Source organism: Dryobates pubescens, chromosome 18 (genome assembly GCF_014839835.1).
Source record: "Dryobates pubescens isolate bDryPub1 chromosome 18, bDryPub1.pri, whole genome shotgun sequence".
NCBI classification, from domain to species: Eukaryota; Metazoa; Chordata; class Aves; order Piciformes; family Picidae; genus Dryobates; species Dryobates pubescens.
The window spans coordinates 10,380,612-10,400,946 of NC_071629.1; the positions used below are offsets into that span (position 1 = coordinate 10,380,612).

The 20,335-nt window shown below is 43.4% G+C and overlaps 2 protein-coding genes across 2 annotated transcripts; one reads left to right on the forward strand and one right to left on the reverse strand.

Moving 5' to 3' along the window:
• Window positions 1–4,272: 4,272 nt before the first annotated feature.
• MCTS1 (MCTS1 re-initiation and release factor) lies at window positions 4,273–11,768 on the forward strand. The gene is made up of 6 exons (XM_054169685.1): window positions 4,273–4,420; window positions 5,338–5,490; window positions 6,199–6,296; window positions 7,370–7,503; window positions 8,520–8,587; window positions 10,613–11,768. The coding sequence occupies exons 1-6, from the start codon at window positions 4,410–4,412 to the stop codon at window positions 10,692–10,694; spliced, it is 546 nt and encodes a 181-aa protein (XP_054025660.1). The 5' UTR covers window positions 4,273–4,409; the 3' UTR covers window positions 10,695–11,768.
• A 1,947-nt stretch (window positions 11,769–13,715) lies between these two features.
• On the reverse strand, window positions 13,716–15,482 carry C1GALT1C1 (C1GALT1 specific chaperone 1). Its single transcript, XM_054169584.1, has 2 exons — window positions 15,377–15,482; window positions 13,716–14,786 (listed from the first exon to the last, which is right to left on the reverse strand). Exon 2 carries the CDS (start codon window positions 14,778–14,780, stop codon window positions 13,824–13,826), a length of 957 nt encoding a protein of 318 aa, XP_054025559.1. The 5' UTR covers window positions 14,781–14,786; window positions 15,377–15,482; the 3' UTR covers window positions 13,716–13,823.
• Between the last annotated feature and the right edge of the window lie 4,853 nt (window positions 15,483–20,335).

The window sequence follows — 20,335 nt, forward strand, 5'->3', positions numbered from 1 at the left end:
TCCTGACAGCACAGCTCCTTGGGGGAAGGCTGTTGTCAGCTCTGTGTTTGATAGAAAAAGACACACTAACTTGTCCTGACAGAAACTGTGGTTCTTAGAGATATGAATCTAATTTTACTGAGGTTTTTCTGGAGCATGTTTTTTGTCTGAGTAACTGTCAAGACACCTCCCGAGGCCTGAAGCGTAATAAGTACTTTTCCCATACTAAAACAAGTCCACAAAGCTTCAGTCTCTTTTTGACTGGCTTCAGAACAGGTTGTATAGTTCCCAAGCATTAATAAGTTACATTTCAAGTCAGAGGTAATAGAAAGAAACACGTTTGCTAAGTAAATAAAACTTTTAAGATTATGCTGTCAGGTTTTCTTCTGTTCCCAGGAACTGTCATGTTCACTTAAGACAAATTAGGTAAGAGGTGTAGAGATTGTAGGAGATTTTAAAGCTCTACAGATTCTTGGTTTGTGAAAATTATTTGATTTATAAAAGAGGAAACATGAAAAATTGTCCCTCCTCCTGGAGAAGCAGGGGGATTATCCTGTCCATTCAGTTATTCCAGTGGAGAACAGTCAGTGACTGTGTCTCATCAGTTTGCAAAATACACAGCTCCTGACAGCTCACAGTCTGGGATACATGGGAGAAAAGGTGGAGGCAAGGTGAAGTGCTGGGTACTGAGGAGGCCAGGTGCAATGGATTTTGCCCTCTTCCCACTGAAACATGAGGAGAGGGAGATTCTAAAACCTTTCTAATTAGCATATGACCCTGAGGGGTGGTTTCTGCCAGGACTGGAGGGGTTGCAAGGCCATTTGCTGGATGCAGCTCTTGTTTTGTCAGTGTCATCCAGGTACCGTGCTTTTAAAATTCTGTTACTTCAGACTGAGACTGCAACCAGAACAAATGTCTCCAGCGTGTTGGTGGTGGGGCTGAAGAATAATACCAAATTCCAGTCTAGTTGCTCAGAGCCTTCTTCATATATCATTTGTACAAGCAAGATTGGGAAAGCAATTAGCGGCTCTTGAAGTATCTGTGGCTACACCAACAAAAGTCATTTAAGGCTGGGTTAGATGGGGCTTTGAGCAACCTGGTCTAGTGGAAGGTGCTCTCTGCCTGTGGCAGGAGGATTGGCTCTAGATGATCTTTAAGGTCTTTTCCAACCCAAACCACTTTATAATTCTGTGCTGAGATGAGACTCAAGGTTAGCTCAGCCCAGGAGGGAGCCAGTGATTCAGGTGCTTTAAGGTAGCAGAAGAATGGAGGTAAGAGCTTCCCATTGACAAAAGCCACTTTTGACATTTAGGAACTAATCTTGCTGGTTTAGGCGAGCCTGAAAACAGAGTTCAGATGGCTTCAGTGAGATGTGCCACATTTATCAGGAGTCATTGCAGGTAGAAGTTTACCTTATGTTGCTAATATTCAAGGTGGGAGTATGACAGATGTTTCATTAAGTTTTAAAAACCCTGAACACGTCTGCAAGGATTGTTTACTTGGCAAACTATTGTTCAATGAAGGTTGTCCCAAGCAGCACAAAATTGTATGAAGTACTTTGTTGGAGTGATAAACTGCTGTTCTCACTTTCTAATCTGGGCATGAGCAATGTCACTGTTACAGCTAAAACTGAATTCTTGATTACAGCTTAGTATTTTTAGTGATGCTACAAAGTAGATGGAGGTGGTGTTCATGACTTAAATGCCTGAATATTTATATCAAGCCACAGTTCATGCCTATCCTTTTAAAAAGTTATCAGTGTTCATGACTCTCACTACTTCAATAAATGATACCATGTATAAAGGCTTGATTTTACTTTGTATGACTGATGTCACTTTTAATTCACAGAACCAAAGAATCACAGAACATTAGGGGTTGGAAGGGACCTCAAAAGATCATCTAGTTCAACCTCCTGCCAGGGCAGGATCACCTAGACTAAGTCACACAGGATTGCATCCAGGTGGGTTTCAAATGTCTCCAAAGAGACTCCACAACTTCTGTGGGCAGCCTGTTCCAGTGTTTTGTCACCCTTACAGTGAAAAGACTTACGTTCACATGGAACCTTCTATGCTCCAGCTTGTACCCATTGCCCCTTGTCCTGTTATTGGGCATCTCTGAGAAGAACCTGCTCTGTCCTCCTGGCACTTGCCCTTCCCATATTTATATACATCAATGAGGTCACTTCTCAGTCTTCTCCTCTCCAAGCTAAAGGGACCCAAATCACTCAGCCTTTCCTCAGAAGGGAGATATTCCACTCCCTTAATCGTCTTTGTGGCTCTGTGCTAGACTTTTTCAAGCACTTCCATGGCCTTGAACTGAGGGGCCCAGAACCGCACACAATATTCCAGATGTGGCATCACCTGGGTAGAGTAGAGGGGGAGGAGAACTTCTCTTGACCTAATAACCATGATATTTCTAATACACCCCAGGATGCCATTGGCCTTCTTGGCCACTAGGGTTGTCCTTTCCCAGATGCAAGACTCTACACTTGCCCTTGTTGTCTTTCATTAAATTTCTCCCTGCCTAACTCTCCAGCCCATGCAGGTCCTGCTGAATGGCAGTACAGTCTTCAGGTGTGTCAGCCACTCCTCCCAGTTTTGTATCATCAGCAAACTTGCTGACAGTATTGTTCCCTCATCCAGGTCATTGATGAATATATTGAATAACACTGGTGCCAGTACTGACCCCTGAGGGACCCTACTAGACACAGGCTTCCAACTGGACTCTGTCCCATTAACCAAAACTCTCTGGCTTCTTCCCTTTGACCAGTTCACAATCCATACAACTACCTGATCATCCACACCACCTTAGCTGTGAGAATGCTGTGGGAGATGCTTATAGTATCAAAGCTGATAAATTCTTTTTGTGTGGGAAAAAGAATTTGATGCTTAGCATAAATGATGACCTGGTCTTTTTATGTCCTCTCTCTTCTCCACTTCATGCCAGTGGTAACATTTCCATTACTCTAAAAAGAAATAGAAGAGTCACCTCTATGTGTGCTTATATACCTGCTACCTGCCTAAAGAACAAACCCCTCCACTACTGCTCTTCAAAGAGCTAGAAATTCCATGATAAATTCCCTCTCTGCTATTCCTATGGGTATTTATGATTGCTGCAGCCATTGCCAAGCAAAACCTAGTTGCATTCCAATAAACATTATATGGCATAATCATCTTTACCAGAGCCCATCTTTCTGTCTGACAGCTGCAATCTTCTGAGTCAAGTTTCTTCTGCTTCTCTACCTTGAAGGACGTGAAACCATCCTCTGACCGATTCCTTGCATCAGCTCCAGTATCTGCTATTTGTCAAGAAACACCTTTTTTTTTTTTTTTAATAATTTTCTCTCTGCCCCACCCCAGGAACCCTGGGAGATCCCTGAAACAGTACCAGGGCAGAGGACACTGGCACCATGGAGCCTGGTCCTTGCTAGAAGTGAAAATGCTTTTGAGTATGCTGCTTTTGCCTGTTCACTGGGGACTGGTGCAGGCACCTTTTACCACTGTGCTTTATCTTTCCCACAGTGAGGCAGGAATCTCAAGCATGTTTGACAAGGTGCTTCTGAGTCTGACAGGCTTGTGCTATTTAAACCCTGAAGTTCTACTTCGCAAGCACACAAAGACAGAAAGTATATTTTTTGACACCCCAGTTGCAAGGCTCCTAGAACGTGTTCACAACCCTTCTCACCAATCTTCTTTTGTTTACCCGCAGTGGTTATGAGTGCTTTGATTTTTCTTTTAAAGGATTTTGGTGGAAAGTGATGCATTACCTGGGAAAACACCGCCGTGTCTGCAGGTAAAGAACTTCTAGTTGTTGTGAAAGCCTAATCGAGCCAGTCCCGTACAACGGGACAGTGCTGTGGCAGAAGTGCGCCGAAGATCTTAAAGCGAGGCAACTTCTGGCTCCGCGCCTCGTCTGTTCGCACGCTCTGACAGACGAGGGCTTTCCATGTGCCTCAGCAACCTGCGGGTAAAAGGTCTTTCACTAGTGCCAGTATTTTCAACCGGTTGTCTTGACTTCACTTTTGAATTCGGAGTTCGTCCTTCCTGGCAGCTTTGTGGTTCAGAATGACGTTGGGAGCCAGGAGGACAAGAACGGCAATGCCAGGTCAAACCGGAGGGGAGCGATTGGAAGGACCGGAAGGCACCACAAGCCACTGCGGAGCCGTACCGGGGAGAGGGACCCGCAGGCTGCCACCGGAATAGCCCCGGCCCGCGCGTATGCGCCGCCCCGCCTCAGTGACGCCACGCGCGTTCCGTTGTTATGGAGCGGCGCGACAGGCCGTAAAGTGCGCGGCGCTTCCGGCTGGCGCGGAGGGGAGAGTCGGGAGCCTCGTGTGAGGGAGCGCGGAGGCTGTGGGTGCCCGCGCCGCCGCTCGCCGGCCCCACGCCCGGCCCCAGGCATTCGGCCGCCCGGCGCCCACCGCCCCCAGGATGTTCAAGAAGTGAGTGGGGCCTCACTGCCTCCCGCCGCAAGGCCGGGGCTCGGGGGGTGGCGGGAGGGTTGGGGGAAGGGGTGCCGGGGACAGGCCCGGGGTGGGCCTGGCGTCTCTCGAACCCTGGGGCTGGGTCCTGCCGGCCCGAGCTCTGTGTTGCGCTCGCGCGACTAGCACGGCCAGACCTTGCTTGGGGGTTGGGGCCGAGGCTGTGGCAGAGCGGGAGCGACCGTTGCCTCTATCCCTAACCCCCACTGTCTCCTCGGCCTTCGGGGGCCGCAGCCCTCGGCCCGCGGAGCAGATATGCCCCGCAGCCGGCGGATTGGCCTTCGGGCGCGTTGGCCTGGGCTGTTCGGGTACTTGCTTGTTAAAGGAAAAAGTAAGCTGAGTCATTAACTTGATTGAACTTCGGGATAGTACAAAGCATGGTTCGCATCCCTGTGGTCGGGTTGAAGGAATCTTCTAAACACGTTCGAACGGGGCTTTAGGTGTTAGCGTTATCAGCAAAGTCTGCTCTGTGAGCCGAATGAATTAACGCTGTGTGCCAAGGTGTATCTGTGAGATTAAAACCACGGCTCAGGAATGTAGACGAAGTTTAGAATTACAAAATCCTAGAATGGTTTGTGCTGGAAAGGTGCTTAAAGAACATCTTGTTCCAATACCCCTGTCGTGGACAGGGACAATTTCCACTGGGGCGTCTAGATAAGGACAAAGACAGCCTACTAGCAGAGACTTCTCCCACCTTCCCCCGAGACCGGTATTTCCCGGGGACAGATTGAAGCATCATGAAATCCTAGCTTTGAAAATTGGATAGGTGTGGTACCACTAAGGTTTTATTGTGAATTTATAAACGCTTCTGAAGGAGAATGCTGCTGAGGTATGGCAGTATATTGTGCATTTCTGAAGTATCTTTACTCACTTGACAGATTTGATGAAAAGGAGAATGTATCAAACTGTATCCAGCTGAAGACTTCAGTTATTAAGGGTATTAAGAATCAGCTGATAGACCAGTTTCCTGTTATTGAACCATGGCTAAACCAAATTATGCCAAAGAAAGACCCAGTCAAAATAGTAAGATGGTAAGTTTTCTTTCCCTTAAACCTTGCTTCCAAGGTACTGTGATTGCTTCCTTTATGGGTTTGTGCAGTAGGTGAACCTAGTGTTTTTGAAAAGCATCTTCTCTGTCTTAATAGATAATAGTTTATATTGTAGCCAAAGCAGAATCTTTACATGTGCTCTTCAAACTGAGTCAAATGCTAGTAGGATGTTTGAGGAAAATTCTTCCTCCTTGTGGATGTGCTACATACCTGGGCTGATACCTGTTGTTTAAGGGATGCATTCAGCTTTATGATTATGGAATCTCAGAGTTGTGCCCCTGCTGCATTTGTTTGGATAACTTCCAGTAGCATTTTTTACTATTTTTTTACTTCTACCATGTAGTACCTGGATTTTTTCCCCCCCCCCCTTAAAATAGAGGGTAGTGTATTTTAGCTGATTCCTTTTTCTTTACTCTTTATATTGCATTTGAGAAAACCCAGAAAAATACAGTTCATGTGCAGCTGGATGCTTGTAGATTTCTCTTCTTTCTTTTCTTGAAGGGGAAGAAAGTGTGCAGGAGGACAGTGTTGAAGAACAAGCCATAAAAATAAAGCTTAAAAATATTTCTTGCTAATTGACGGTGTTAATTCTCAAAATGTGAGATAGACGAGACTCTGAAGTGATGTATTTAAATTATAAACGAGTTAAGTAGTGATTGGAGTACTTGTGGTTTTGTTTCAATCTTGCAGTCATGAACACATAGAAATCCTCACTGTGAATGGCGAGTTGCTGTTCTTCAGACAAAGAGAAGGGATTTTTTACCCAACGCTAAGGTTGCTTCACAAATGTAAGTTTCCTGGGGATAGTAGTGGCAGGGGAAGAGAGGTGAGCACATGAGTCCACAGATCTTTTAATTTGGCTCTGCAGGAGCACTTACTACTTACATGTGTGTGTGAGGGGTGTATATATATGTATATATTCCTGAACAGATCTTCAAAATACTGTATGCCTTCTCAGCTGTAACATACTGATTTGCTGTCTCAGGTGCTGATACATACTGCTTGCCCCATAGTTGTTGTAATGTTACATGTTAAGCAGTCTGATTTCTAAGAATTAAATTGTGCAATGTTAAGGAAAAGAGAGGTTTCTCTGTCCCAGAAGTCTTAATTTTCTGTTGTTGGTATCTTAGTTTTTTCAAGTCTTTCTTTAAACCCTTTTTGTTTCCTTCCTAATACTGTGTTACTGGAAAAATATTCTTTAATCATGAGTTTAATGATATAAAGTGTATTTGTTTCTTGTAAGGATTTATGTTGCTTGCTTTTTACTTTCTCAATTTTCACGCTCGTCTTCTGCTTGATTGTGTTACTCTGACTTGGATGAGTGTAGGTGTCTGTAAAAATGTCATTCAGTCAAATCTCAGCGTTTGGAATACTTCAGAAAGATGTGTGCACTGTGAAGAATGGCTCGGAGAGCTGAGAGCCTTAACAAATTTTGTCCAGACTTTGCCTTTTATGTCCTGATAACATCAAGTTGGTTTTGTTTCACGTAAGAGGTTATACACGTAACCTGGAACTTAAAACTTCTTGGTTTTAAGTCCAAGTATATGGGCATGTGTGATTGTTTTCACTGGGGCAACTCAGTAAAATTGTTACTTGGGTGGATATATGGGCCTGCAGGGGGCATAGCCTAGTGCTGAGTTACTCTTTGGTTTTCAGGTAAAAGATGTGGTCTGAGAGGACAGTACTTTAGTCCTTTTGGGACAGTACAGCCTGGCAGGAGCTCTGGCAATTGTTTCTTAAACTTCCTACCCTCGCAGCACACTGTGTATCTAATTGCCCCATATAAAAATTACTTGATAATGAGTTATGCATGTTGTCATCTTATTGTATTAATTGTGTTGCTTTGTCTTTCCCCTCCTAGACCCATTTATTCTACCACATCAGCAGGTTGATAAAGGCGCCATTAAATTTGTACTAAGTGGAGCTAATATAATGTGCCCTGGTTTGACGTCTCCTGGAGCAAAACTTTACCCTGCTGCTATTGATACTGTAGTTGTATCCTTCTTTAACTATGAGTTACTGCTTGCTGTAGAGTTAAATTTCTGTTCTTCTCAATTGATCATCATCTGAATTGCTTTGGATTAGAAATTTATTTCATGGAATAACTAGTAATTGGAAAGGAGCTGCAGAGGTTCTGATCTTATTTGGCAAGGTTGAAATTCTTCTTTTGTTCTTCTTTTTTCTCCTTAATCTGATCCTTTAAGCCAAATAACTATTGCTGCTGTGCTGTAGAGTAGGATGCTGTTCCATTTATTGAATTGATAAGTGGATCTTCCTTGAGATTTTATGCAGAACTGTAAAAATACTTGCATGGTGTAATTTGTTCTGCTTCATTAATCCAGGATCTCTGTTAGTTATGGAAGACTGCTCCTCTTCCTAGGGAATTTGGAAATATATTTAGGATCAGTTTTGTTATAACCAGGACTTGTTCTGTGTGTCTGAAGTCAGCATATGTAAAATGAGAAAAGTATGCTAATTCGATCCTCCGATTACCGAGGAAGGAACTCTTTGCAAATGCAGCATTAATAATACCAAGCTGTGCTGCTTTTATTGTCAGTTAGATGCTACATGAAAAGATCAGCAGTTAGCACCTCATGTTGCCAAACTTTGAAAGGATAAGTCTGACTTCAGTGCTTTTGGGTTTGCAAATTTATCTTGAGTCTTCTGTGCCTTGGAATCTAAAATGACCCTACAAACGTGCAGTTTTGTTCCAGAAAAGGTAGACTATCGTTGCGCAGTGTTAGGCACAAAGGAAGAAATGGAGTGTGGTGCTGAGATCTTCTTCTGTAATTGCTGTTTGAAGTTCTTAAATACCTCCTTTGTTCTGCATACTGTGATTGTTAAATGCAGTGCATTGTTTTGCTTATCTTAAAGAGCTAGAGCTCAAGAATTACTGAAAGGGTTAAAGTTCAGAATGGGATTTTGAAACTTTTTGCAAAGTCGTTTCCTCATATTGCTTTTACTTTTCTGAAATAGTTAAAAGAACTGTTTTCCTTAGTTGCAATTTGTAGGCAATAATGGCAGAGGGCAAACAACATGCATTATGTGTGGGAGTAATGAAGATGTCAGCTGAGGACATGTAAGTGTTCTAAAAATTGAAATTAATTAATCTGTCCCATGTTGTTATTCCTGTGTTAAGTTGGAATGTAAGCACCACTGTCAAGGTTACGTTGCAGCATATGTTGTGCAAGCATAGAATTTTTCTCACTTTTCATCTTGTTAATTAATATTCAGGCAAAGAGGAGGAGGCAGAAAATATCTTCCCTATTTGTTTATCAAAATGTAAATATGGATTTTAAGATGCACAACATTAGTACTGCTGAACACTAGCATTTCTTGCTCTCGGGTCCTACTTTCTCAAAGACCTTGCAGAACAAAGAAATATTTGTATAGAGTACTTACTGCCTGGGCTGGGAAGAGATGTCATTTGGATTTGAGGAGGCTGAAAATGTTGAAGTGATTTTTGTCTGCAAGCACAGCAGACACTGAAGTTCTGCTGGTACTTGATTGGCAAACGGTGTTCCTCTGTGGACTTCTTTCCTCACCTTGTACCCACGTATAGCATTCCTGCTTGAGGTGCTTACTAGTTAACTGAGCTTCTTGTGAAATGTAGAAGCTTGTTCAGGGAGGAAAAATCAACTAAAAACTATTTGAGAAGGAAAACAGAAAATGGAAAGGGATGTTAGTTAAAAGAGCAATGTGGCTTAGTATCTTATAAGTACTATAACATCTTGCAGGATATAAGGTGCACCAACCAGGTTTGGGCTGTGTTGATTCCAGCCCTGTCTAGCACTTCTGTGGGTGAGGAAGCTGATATTGGTGTCAAGAAGTCATTCTTTCATATGGGGTGGTTCTCAGCAGGATCACCCTCTCTGTACTGGATCATTCTCTGGCCTTCAGAGGATAAAGGAGAAAGGTGGGAATGTGTTGGAGGACAGGGATAGAGTGGGACTGCAACAACCTCGATTTGGACCTGTTGTTGGAGGAATTCATATTCCTCAGGATCCTTTGTAGTACCTTTGGAAGAGTCCAAGAGTAGGTGGAAAGAACAGCTACTTCTGTCCCAGTCATACATCTGCAGTGTTGTGCTCTGATCACTGCAAACCAAGACTTCTCTGTATTCTTAATCCTATTTTAAATTCAGAAGCCTTGGAGTTGAAAATTCTGTTCCTGTGTGAAGCAACATTAACTGGAGAGGAAAATAAAGTTATGCTGTTCTATGCAGGCTGCTAGTGTGATTTTTTTTTTCTTTAATGTTTTTGTATGTGTGATACACTGTTTAAACCAGAAAATGGTGAAGCAGCGTGATTCCAGTCACTTGGTGTGTTTGCAGTACACCATGTGTTAACGTCACAGTTAATGTAATTAATGTGGCAGTACTTTTCCTTCCTGATTACTTCTGGACAAGCTGTATAAGTAATGGAACACTTAATGTAAATACATTATATTTCCCCAGGAATGAAACTTGTCCTTGTTCCTAGAATGATGAAATTTGTCTTATAATGACAAAACTTTCCATGGAGTATTGCACTGGAAGAGAGGCAAACACAAACCAAATCATATAAAAAAGATGACAACTCAAAAGAGATAGAGGGATAGTATGTCTGTAACGTGCTGCAAGACTCTGGCACACAGATTAAACATTTCTAATTCTTCTATTAAGTGGGTAGATGCTCTGCAACAAGCAGTGAAACGGCTCACCTGCTAGTCAGTGGCACGCTTGGAACCAGAACTTTCAAATTCTGTGTTGCACCACCTCTTGTGCTAGAAGGGGGAAAGTCACAACTGCTGTGCTGTTTTGATAGAGAAATGATAAAATTAAGAAAAGTAGTAGATGTGTTGTCTGAAGAACTGCCTTCCACAAAGTAGTTACAAATGTTGTGGAAGGTTGGTAACAGAAGGCAAGTACTGCCTTTGTGTCATTCACCAGTGCTTGTTACTACATATACTGCTTGTCCACCTGCTGTTGAAGGTTTGACTTGGGAGATGATAGCTTCTCCTCTCCCAGTTGACAGATGCTGCATGTTTTACTTTAAACATTGTATTTTGTGCTGCTCCATTATATAACCTAGCCAATACTTCTGTACTTTGCTTCCTCCTACAGTGAGAAGGTCAACAAAGGGATTGGCATTGAAAATATCCATTATTTAAACGACGGCCTTTGGCATATGAAGACATACAAGTGAAAAAAAAGGAACTGTGTTACTCCAAAGGAATGCACTTAGATTAAATGTGGACTGCTTTGTAATTCCTTGTTTTTAATGTGACTGAATGTACAAATTACTTTTGTTCTGTGGCTCTGCTAAATAAATCAAGTGAATGCGAAAGTACTGTTAGGCTACTATAGTTTTCTAGATTTCTCTTTATTACAGTTCTTTTCTTTTGTCTTAAACCCAAGTCTTCAGTGACTGAAGATACCTGGTGGAAAGATCCTGCATGGACTGTGAGTAGACTATTTCAAACAAAAAGAAGGAAAAAGCCAAGAAATGTTTACATTTTTATGCTCTTCTAAAAGAGTAGTACAAAGTGTGTGGTTAATACAGTTTATAAAACCTCTGAAACATTTCAGAGTTGTTTTTTTTTCTTCTAATGAACATCTTGTTGGTCTACCTGTTTCTTGAATGTGGAGAAATCTGTTTGTTTTGACATTTATTTTTTAACTTAATTTATTAACAGCATTAACTTCAATATTTTACTTAAGGTTTTTCTCTTTTTAAGATACCTTTATCTGTATAGAATTTATGAAACTAGACTTACGTGGACTAAAAATTCTTTTCTGCTAGTTTGTATCTGAAGAGTGTATCTACATTCAGATTTCTACCTGCCAACACTTCAATGCCACTCTCCTTGTAGTGGAGTTTAAAGTAGTGGTGTGCATGCTCCATATGGAGTGTGTGCCAACTTGGTGCCTGATGCTCTACTCCCTGTTTGCCTTCTTATTTTAGGAGCAGAAACAGAAATCACAGTTTAACAAATGAATGGTAGCAAAACATACTTATCAGTATAAGCAGGAGCAACTTCTTCAGGTGGAACTTCCAAAAGATCTCAGCTTGTGCACACTGCCACATGTATATCCACCTACAGAATGGGTTAAAGAGCACTGTATTTGTCTGGATAATCCAACTCTTTGTTCAGCAACTGCATACCCAAAGCTATGCCTATGGAAAACAGCCTGTGCCATGGAATCATTAAATAAACTAAGGAAACTTAAGGTCTACCACACATAACTGTCTCTGGAAGCATTTATTAATATTTCATGTCTCCATTCTAACACTTGTATTTTATGATGGCAGAATGTAATTTTGTATGCAAGTGCCTTGTCTTGGTTCTGGTTTCCTCACCCTGAGACCTTTACAGAAGACAGTGGCAGGGGTGTCCTGTCTGATTGTAAACGCAAATGAAGACATGGGAGATGTGTTACATAAGAGGTGCTACATATGTATCTGCAAAATTACTCATGAAATTATTCTTTTTTTAAATGACAGCATAGATCTGAAATGATTTACCACTGTAGGATGACAAATGAAGGTGATTACAGCAGTGTTGCAGAAAAGCTTGCTTATACCTCAGCCCTTCCCTTCTGAATCCTAAGGGACTTTTACAGCAGTCTTTAAGATGTATGAAAATGTACTAATTTCTTGTTGGTGCTATGGGGATTGAACTTGTTTCAGCAGTCGTGAGCTCTGTGGCTTGCCTTTTCTCCTTCCCTCTTGTCTCATGGTGTATTCCAGTACTTGTCAAATCTGAAAAATTAGGATGTATTCTGGTTTGAATTATTGACTCTCCAGGAATTGGTGGTTTGGTGTTCTTATTTTTCATTGTTGCACTGGGGTATCAGAAATGCCACTGAAATAAAACTTAAACTTTCTTGGCTTTGCCAGAGTATTCCCCAGTGTGAATCTAACCTTTTAAAAATGATTCTGTAAGAGAAGAAGCTGAATTACACTTGAATTTATTTGCATGCTCGTTTGGCAGAACATCCACACTACTAAAGGTGCCTGGGTCTTGCCAGCAATCATGTACGTGGTTGTTGAGCTGAGTCACACAAAGTGAGACAAGCTGAGCTGGGATACCTTGCTTAGAGGGGTTCTTAGCAGTTGTGTGACTCTTGTCAAAATTGAAGGACCTGATGCTTAAACCAGAAAAAGATGGGGATATTTTCAGCATCTCTGAAGCACCTGTTTCACTTCTCCAGCTGCAGTTCTGCTCTTGCATTTCAGGATAAGACGCAATATTATAAATGGACTACTAAGGAAAAGTGAAATAAAGTATCTTCATGGATATCTTATGGATAGTGTAGGACCAGCAAAGCCTGTCAGTCCTACATGCATGTAGTACCTTCCTTAAGTTCTGAACGATCCAGCTCACCTAATCCTAAAAACAAACAGCCCCCAAACCCCCACACCCCAACTCCCTCAATCCACCTTAACTCAGTGCTGCATGTTGCTTTGTTGTGCATGTAACCATGTTTACAGGATACTCAAGGTTTGGAGTAAAAGCATGTGTTGCTCTTTGTGCATCTTGGTGTTAAAAGCATCCATCAACAACACCATACTATACTAGTAGTGACAGTTAATCTTCCTTGTGAATGCTATTAGCACCACTAACATGAGTGAAAACAACACTGAACCTTTGTTCTATTGTACTGCTCTATGAAGTGAAATTTTAAATGAGCAATACTCTTCTCCTAAGGGGCTACCTGACCATATTAATGCTGATTAAAACACAGTATTTCTTGTCTGCTTAAAAACAGCAGTAGTATTCTGTCCTGACTCCTAAGAGCTCTCTTATCAGCTTGCTTCCTGCTAGGAGGCTGCACATGAAGTGATAGGTGCTCTGTAAACAGCAGAGCTGCAGCTGTGATATAGTTGAGTGTAAAGGAAATACCTTCAAGTTAGTCTCTGGGACTGAATCTGTGGTCAGTTTTATTGGTACATTTTAGAAAGATATAAAGACATTCTAGAAATGCCTGGAAGAATGGAAAGAATCAAGTCTTGTAAAAATATATTTATAACAGTAGACTAAAGTTGAGTTTTCATTAATAAATATTTACATGTACAAACCCCCCATATAAACTTAATTTCCTTTTATCATAAACATTAACTTTATCATTTCATTCCAGAGCTGTCAAAAGCCAGAGGTGTTTCTGTATAAAAGATTTAGAAAAAAAGTTCTTGTTCCACAAACCTCAATATGCAAAAAAAAAAAAAAGAAATTGTACAGCAGTACCACCAGATACTAAAATTGAATCTGTCAGTATAAATGTGTCACAACAGCAGCTACTCCCATGATTCCAGGTTTTCTCTGAAGTGCTGTCAGTCATTGTCTGAGCCTGCAGGGGGCAAGAAGACAAGTGCATCATTGTATGTGTGGCCGTAGGGTCTCAGTCTGTACACGCCATACATCATCACGTGCATGTGGTTCGGGGCCAGGCCGCTGAAGGTGATGGCCATGTCGGAGCAGCAGCCGTCCACCACCTGCTGAGGGTGAGTAGACATCGCTTCCTTAATGAGAGCACCGACTGGCTTAGTGTTAAAGACATCTTTTCCTTCTGAGTCTTCTGCATTTTCTGCAAACACTCCAGTGTACTTCAGGCAGATAGCCAGCTGTTTGTCCTCATCAAGTTTCCAAATCATACTTCCCTGCTCTGGACATTTGTCAGAGTCTTCAAGAACACGGGAGAGTCGTCTTAGTGATTCAACGCTCAACACAATTCCTCCCTTACCATCAACATACTCAAGGTCACCAGATTTCATGGTGTGGCCTATATAAAAAGGCTGTGAGGGGTCTTTTTTCAGTAAGAAGTACTTGAGGTTTTCAATAATAGCAAATGTTGTTGGATATGCAAGGAAGAACCAGCTGAATTCATCTTTATAGCGTTCGTATGTCATCTTGTAAGCTTTTCTCATCATTACCCATATATCATTTGTGTTGACAGCTACAGAATCAAACACTTTGACATTTTCAGAGCTGTAGAATTCTGCCTTGTCGCAGTGCTTGCTCCATGTCTCTTTCACTGCAGCCCAGTGCCCCAGATCTTTGGGTTTCACAAGGATGATACAATAAACACGGACACTTTTACTAAGCTCCATGCGTTCACCTTCTGAAAGGTTTAAGACATCTTCTTTGTTGGGAGCCTGGATGTGATGGTGCTCATGGTTATGTGCTTTAGTCCCGTGGCCCACCTTGATGTGTCCAAGGAGCGTAACCAACATGCAGAATACTCCTCCAAGCACCACACCCTTCATGAAAGAGCTGCTTTCAGAAATCATTTTTTCCTGGAAAGGAAAGACACTGTAAGAACTCGCAGAAACAAGTTTACTACTGCAGATTCCCTAGAGTTTTAACACGTCCAGTTTATGAACCAAGCTGCAGTTCCCTTAAACCACACAACAGGACAACGCTGGTGAACAAGCGGTGGCAGAAACAAAAGTTCCCAATCTCGACTCCCTTTACCGCCAGCGGTACGAGAGACCTCGGTAGAAGGGCTTTTGTACCCTAGGCCTGCTCTACAGCCGTGACCGCACGTCCCCCCGCTGATGGTCTGCGCCAGCCCTGTTACTTGCCCACCCAGAGCACCGCGACGCCACCGCATCGGCTCGGGCGCTGCCGCGGCCACGTCACAGCTCGAGCGCAGCGGCGCTTCCTCAGGGGAGCTCTCCCGGAGGCCAGGTCCCGTTAATCCCACTCTTCGCCACCCTCCCACCCTGCCGTCCGGGACCCCGCTAACGGCGGCCCAGCCCTCCCCACCGTTCGCAGTGCCCTGAAACACCCGGAGCGCCGGGTGAGTCTTGCAACGGGTGAAGCTAGCCCTGCCTTCCCTTCCCACATACGGCCCCGGTGACAGGGCCGACCGACAGTCGCTTACCGCTGCCGCCAGAGCCGCACGCACCAGGTGACTGGCACCTGCCACCCCCCTCCAGCCTCACAACCGCCCCGCGCCGCCGCCGCCGCCACTTCCTTCTTCCCGCCGGAAGCGCGGCGCGCGAATCTGCCAGGCGTCGCCCATTGCGTGGTGTGGAGGCGCCTCCTATCGGCGCGGATGCCACTTCGCAGTGAACTTCGGTCCCGCCGCCCTCAGCCCTCGCCCGCGGGCTGACGCACCCAGCCTGGCATGTCCCCCCCTTCCTTCACCGCGTCCTGCGCGGCTTTGCCTCTTGCCTGTGGCGGCTCTTGCCCGCGCGGCGCCTTCGGCGGCCGCCCCTCACCACGGGTGGCTGTCCTCAGGGCTGGCGGAACAGGTGATCCCGGAGGCTCCCGTCAGGGAGAAGCGGGAGAGGACTTGAGAAAAGGGCGAGACTGCCCGAGCGCTCTTGGCGTTCCAGGAGCGGGGCCGTGTGCTGCCGGCTCCCCCTTCTGCAGAGGCACGTCGGCGTTTCGTGACGCGCGGTTGCCGGCCGCCGTGGCGGGGCAGCCCTGCCATCTTGCGGGGAGCCGCCGCCCGCAGCTGCTGCCGCCGGAGCCGTGTTATCTTTGACAAAAAGATCTGCAAGAACGTCGACTGCTTGACTCTTCTGAGCCTGGGGGAAAAAAAATTTACAAACCAGTGATTTTGGTTGGATCAGTTATGCGCAGGGTGGCTCCGTTCAGTGGAACTAAACCCCGGTTATACACCGTGCTAGGTTTGGGTAGGACACTAGAGGAACATGATTCTTCCTACCTTTCCCCACTTGGCTGCTATTGAGTTACCAAATAGGTGAACACTCAGGTTGTTACCACATACCAGAGACACTAGATCAGACTGACAAACTGACTAATGTAGCTACAGATCTTGACCGTCACTTTAATGTGTTTTCAACATTGCTTTTAACCAGCAACAGGTGAGTGGAGAGAAAGTTTTGAGCAATGTGTGGAGCATGTCATAAACCTGAAGAGACTCTTCTGGCTTCCGTGTTGCTTGAAATTGTTGCTTGGTGTTAAACAGATTCATATGGCATGGCAACGCATAAGATCTCATGACAGCTGTTGCTAGGTATTCTGGAGTTCTATTAGAGCTCATTTAGATGCACCTGTACTCCTGCAAAATATCCATCTCAAATTATTATAGCAACTTGTATTTCAGAACTGGTCATTTCACCATGGGCTGGAAACCAGTCACATGGGATAACCAAAAAAGGGCCAGCCCTAAGATTGAAGTTAAGTGAGGAGAGCCAAGGGAGATGCTCAGTCACACAGAGTAGGAATGAACCAGAACTGACTCCTCAAAGATCACTGCAAATGGCTGTGCATTAGAATAGAATAGAATAGAATAAACCAGGTTGGAAGAGACCTTCAAGATCATCACGCCCAACCCACCAACCAAACCAACCCGCCTAAACAAAGGTGTGCACACAGAGTTCAGCCAGATTTCAGTTTTTCAGTACTGACTATGCCCATTGGCATGTTCATTAGCTGCAGCTTCACCCTGTTCTTCCTAGTGATCCTTCATATTGTCTCTACTGCATTCTCAAGCAATAGTTGCTTTTGAAACCTACAGACCTGTGCCAGAGTCTAAACTGCTGACAGAGCTGAAAAGCCCCACAGCTTGTATCCACAGACAGCTGATCCCCTGCTGTTTGTCTTTCCTCCCTCCCTGCAGCTGCATTTGCCTTCTGATGCTCTTTCTTGCCTCCAAGGAAAGACATCAAACATTATGTTCTCACCATGTGGTACAAAATGTCCATGAGATATTGGCTATTATCAAAACATATTTGATAAGGACTTTGTTCCAATTAATGTGAAATGTTTCAGCTGACACCTGAGTTGTCATCTTTTACAGTGACTGCTTGTTAATGATCACAAATGACTGTCCAGTCTCTTGGAAACAGACTCATCTGTCTCTGTTATGTAAGTGTGCAGCAGAGTGGCTGGGCTAGAGCAGTGCAGGAACATTCAGAACAGGTAATCAAAGCTGGAGGTGAGCTATTGCAGATATTTCTGGGCAGTTAAACACCACATGAGCTATATGTGCCATGCAGAGAGAACCCCTCATCAGGAGATACTGTTGAAATTGTGAGAAACACAGAGGTATGGTTGAACTGGGAGAGCTGACTTTGTTGTCATGTCACCCATATATTTATAATGTTGAAGCTACTGGAAAACACACAAATTTTAGCCGTCCACCTGGCACCATCAGAAGATGGTGTTAAGTGTGGTTCTAGTCTGAAGGTTGCTAACTCATCCCGAACAGCTAAACTCCCATTGAAGCCAACAGGCAGTGCAGGAAAAGGGCTTTCATGAGCCCTGTGACATACCTGGTGCTTCCATTGTTTCATTCAGTCCATAAAACACATAACTGAGCAAATATGTCTACTGAGGTCTTCAATTCTGCTGTTGGAAAAGGGTTGGAAATCCCTGTTCTAAAGGCATAAAATAGTGAGGTAGAGATTTTAGTTGGCTGTAGGTAAAGCCAGATTTCTTCATTCACTTCACAAAGAGCTGCTCAGCACTTGTTTTGGAGGGGGATGGATTCTAGAGTGAAACTTCAATCTCCTCTTCTGAAAATTTTGCCCTGCATCCTCTTCTTAACTTTAGTTTCACACTGAAAATCTGGAATCTGGAAAGATGTGGACTCTCCATAGCTCATGTGCATCTTGAGCAAGTGTGCACAGCCACATTTGACATGACACAAGGATAGGCACTGTACAAAGGAAGAAGGTTTTAAAGTTAGCAAGAGAGATGGTGTTACATATTTAATACTAGTTTCAAAACTCCAGTTGAAGTATCTCTGAAAATTTGTTCTCTCCAGTTGGACAAAATGCTGTAGTTACAGGACAGAATTGTATGGCCCTCATTTTTATAGGAGATAATGCATAATACAATCTTCTAGCCTTGAAATCTGTTAAATTGATTAACTGTGCTAAACAATAGTTTCAAATAATTTTTCTCTCCTCTTCAATCCATGAGCACTGCCAAGGAAGGACTTGGCATTGAAACAGCCATTATTTAAATGGTACCCTCAAGCACAGGAAGATGTATGGAAAGCAAAAGATATGTGACTCTGAAAGAACTTGCCACCTTTGGACTGCATTATCATTTCTTCATATTTTTAATGTGTGTAGCTGAATGAAAAACCTATCTTATTCTCTCAGTATGCTAAATCAATCAAGTGAATGCTAATGTCCTGCTAGCTCCAGCAATTCATCTGGAATTGAACTAGCAGAGACAATGCCTAGAGCTGAGCTGACATCATTGTGAATGGCCCCGATGCACAAATACAACAGAAAGAGGATAGGGATGAGATGTTTTAATGTCAACTCTCTTAGAGGCACAGGGAAAAAAAAAATCATCATTGATCAAGTAGAAACAGACAGGAAAAAAGAAAAAACAAACAAACAAAACCAGAAAACAAACAAATCATCAAGAGATAGAAAAAGCTTATTTTTCAAGCTCCTAAAGAAAAAAAAAAAGGTGGAAATGAGAATAGAATTCTGTCAGAAAGAATAGGTTCTTAATAGTGCTTTAACATAAAATGCACTAAGCAGTGATGAAGTGATTTTGCTGCATCTTTAAGCAGCTTGCTTTTGTCAGACTGAAGCTATTTGAAAAAGGGCCTCTGGAGAAAATTACGGTCGCAAATTACGGGTGTTCAGTCTCAGACTGTATAGGTAAGAAGCACCATTGTGAGCAACAGTGACAAAGACAGCCCTGTGGCATACAGAGGAGTCAGGCAGCTCTTTGGGTGCTGCCTTGACATGTTTTATAGACAGTTTGTGGAGCCTAATCCCAGGGTTAGCTTTGTGTTTTGGTTTACAGGAGTTTTGGTCCAGTGTCGGAGAAAATTTTTAGGCATTGCCTCATTTTAGCTACCTGCAACCTGGTGATGCACAAAAGCTTCTGACATGGTATTTATTGTAAAAAGGGTTGTGGTGAGTAAATAGTTATTGTTACTAGATGGAAAAATCTGTGAATTTCTGTTGACATTAGCCCATTAAGAGAAGAGTAGGAAGAGGAAGGATGGAAATAGCAGAGCATTTGACAGGCTGAAATGTCAGTAGCTTCCATGAGATGCTTTCTTGTACCAAATGGTGGAATCCTTTTGTTTTGCCAAGGAAATCGAGGTTTTGAGCTATCAGATTCTCCAAGTAGACATTTGCTTTCCTATACTGATATTGAAACAGGAGAATTCCAAGCCGTATGTGCAGAGGCAAAGCAAAAATGTGTGCTAGATATGTGCTTGTGACAAACTGAAATTATTGAAGATGTTAGAGCAGCAGCTCAGAGCTCTGTATTGCAACTGTATATCTGTGATTCAGCAGAGGTGAGCATGAACATTATATGCCTGGTCCTAGGGTGAGAGAACTGTTTCATCTTTACCCATGAAAGAGAGAGCTTGTTCTGTGTAAGAGTGGATGCTGTCATTCTGGTGTTGTGATCAGATGCAGAATCTTTGTGCTCTCTGGTGAAGCAGGGGTGGAAGTGGTGCTGATAGCATTCATGCATGAGCGGGGAGTAGCACAGACTGCAGGCAAAAGCGGAGAGCACATAGGGTCTGCAGTTGTTGCATTTGAGATCAGTCTATGTGACAGATTTTAGCCTCTTTCTCTTCCAAACAGATGCTTACAGTGTTGTATTGTCTCACTGGGGTTCAGATTGGCCAGTCCTAGTGTTTCTCTTGGTTGGGTTTGTAAACAGCAGGCTGTTTTTAGGCTCTTGTCTTGCACAAGCTCTGTTACTGCAGCTACTGTACTGCAGCATGTAGCAGAGGCACTGCTGTCAACATCTAAACCACAGCATTCCTGCACTCTGCCTTTTATTGGCCTTGATGGACCCCTTTACCAGATACAGAAATGCAAAGGTGCCACTGCTCCTTAGTACTATGGTAGTATCTAGAGTGTGCCAGGGGCTT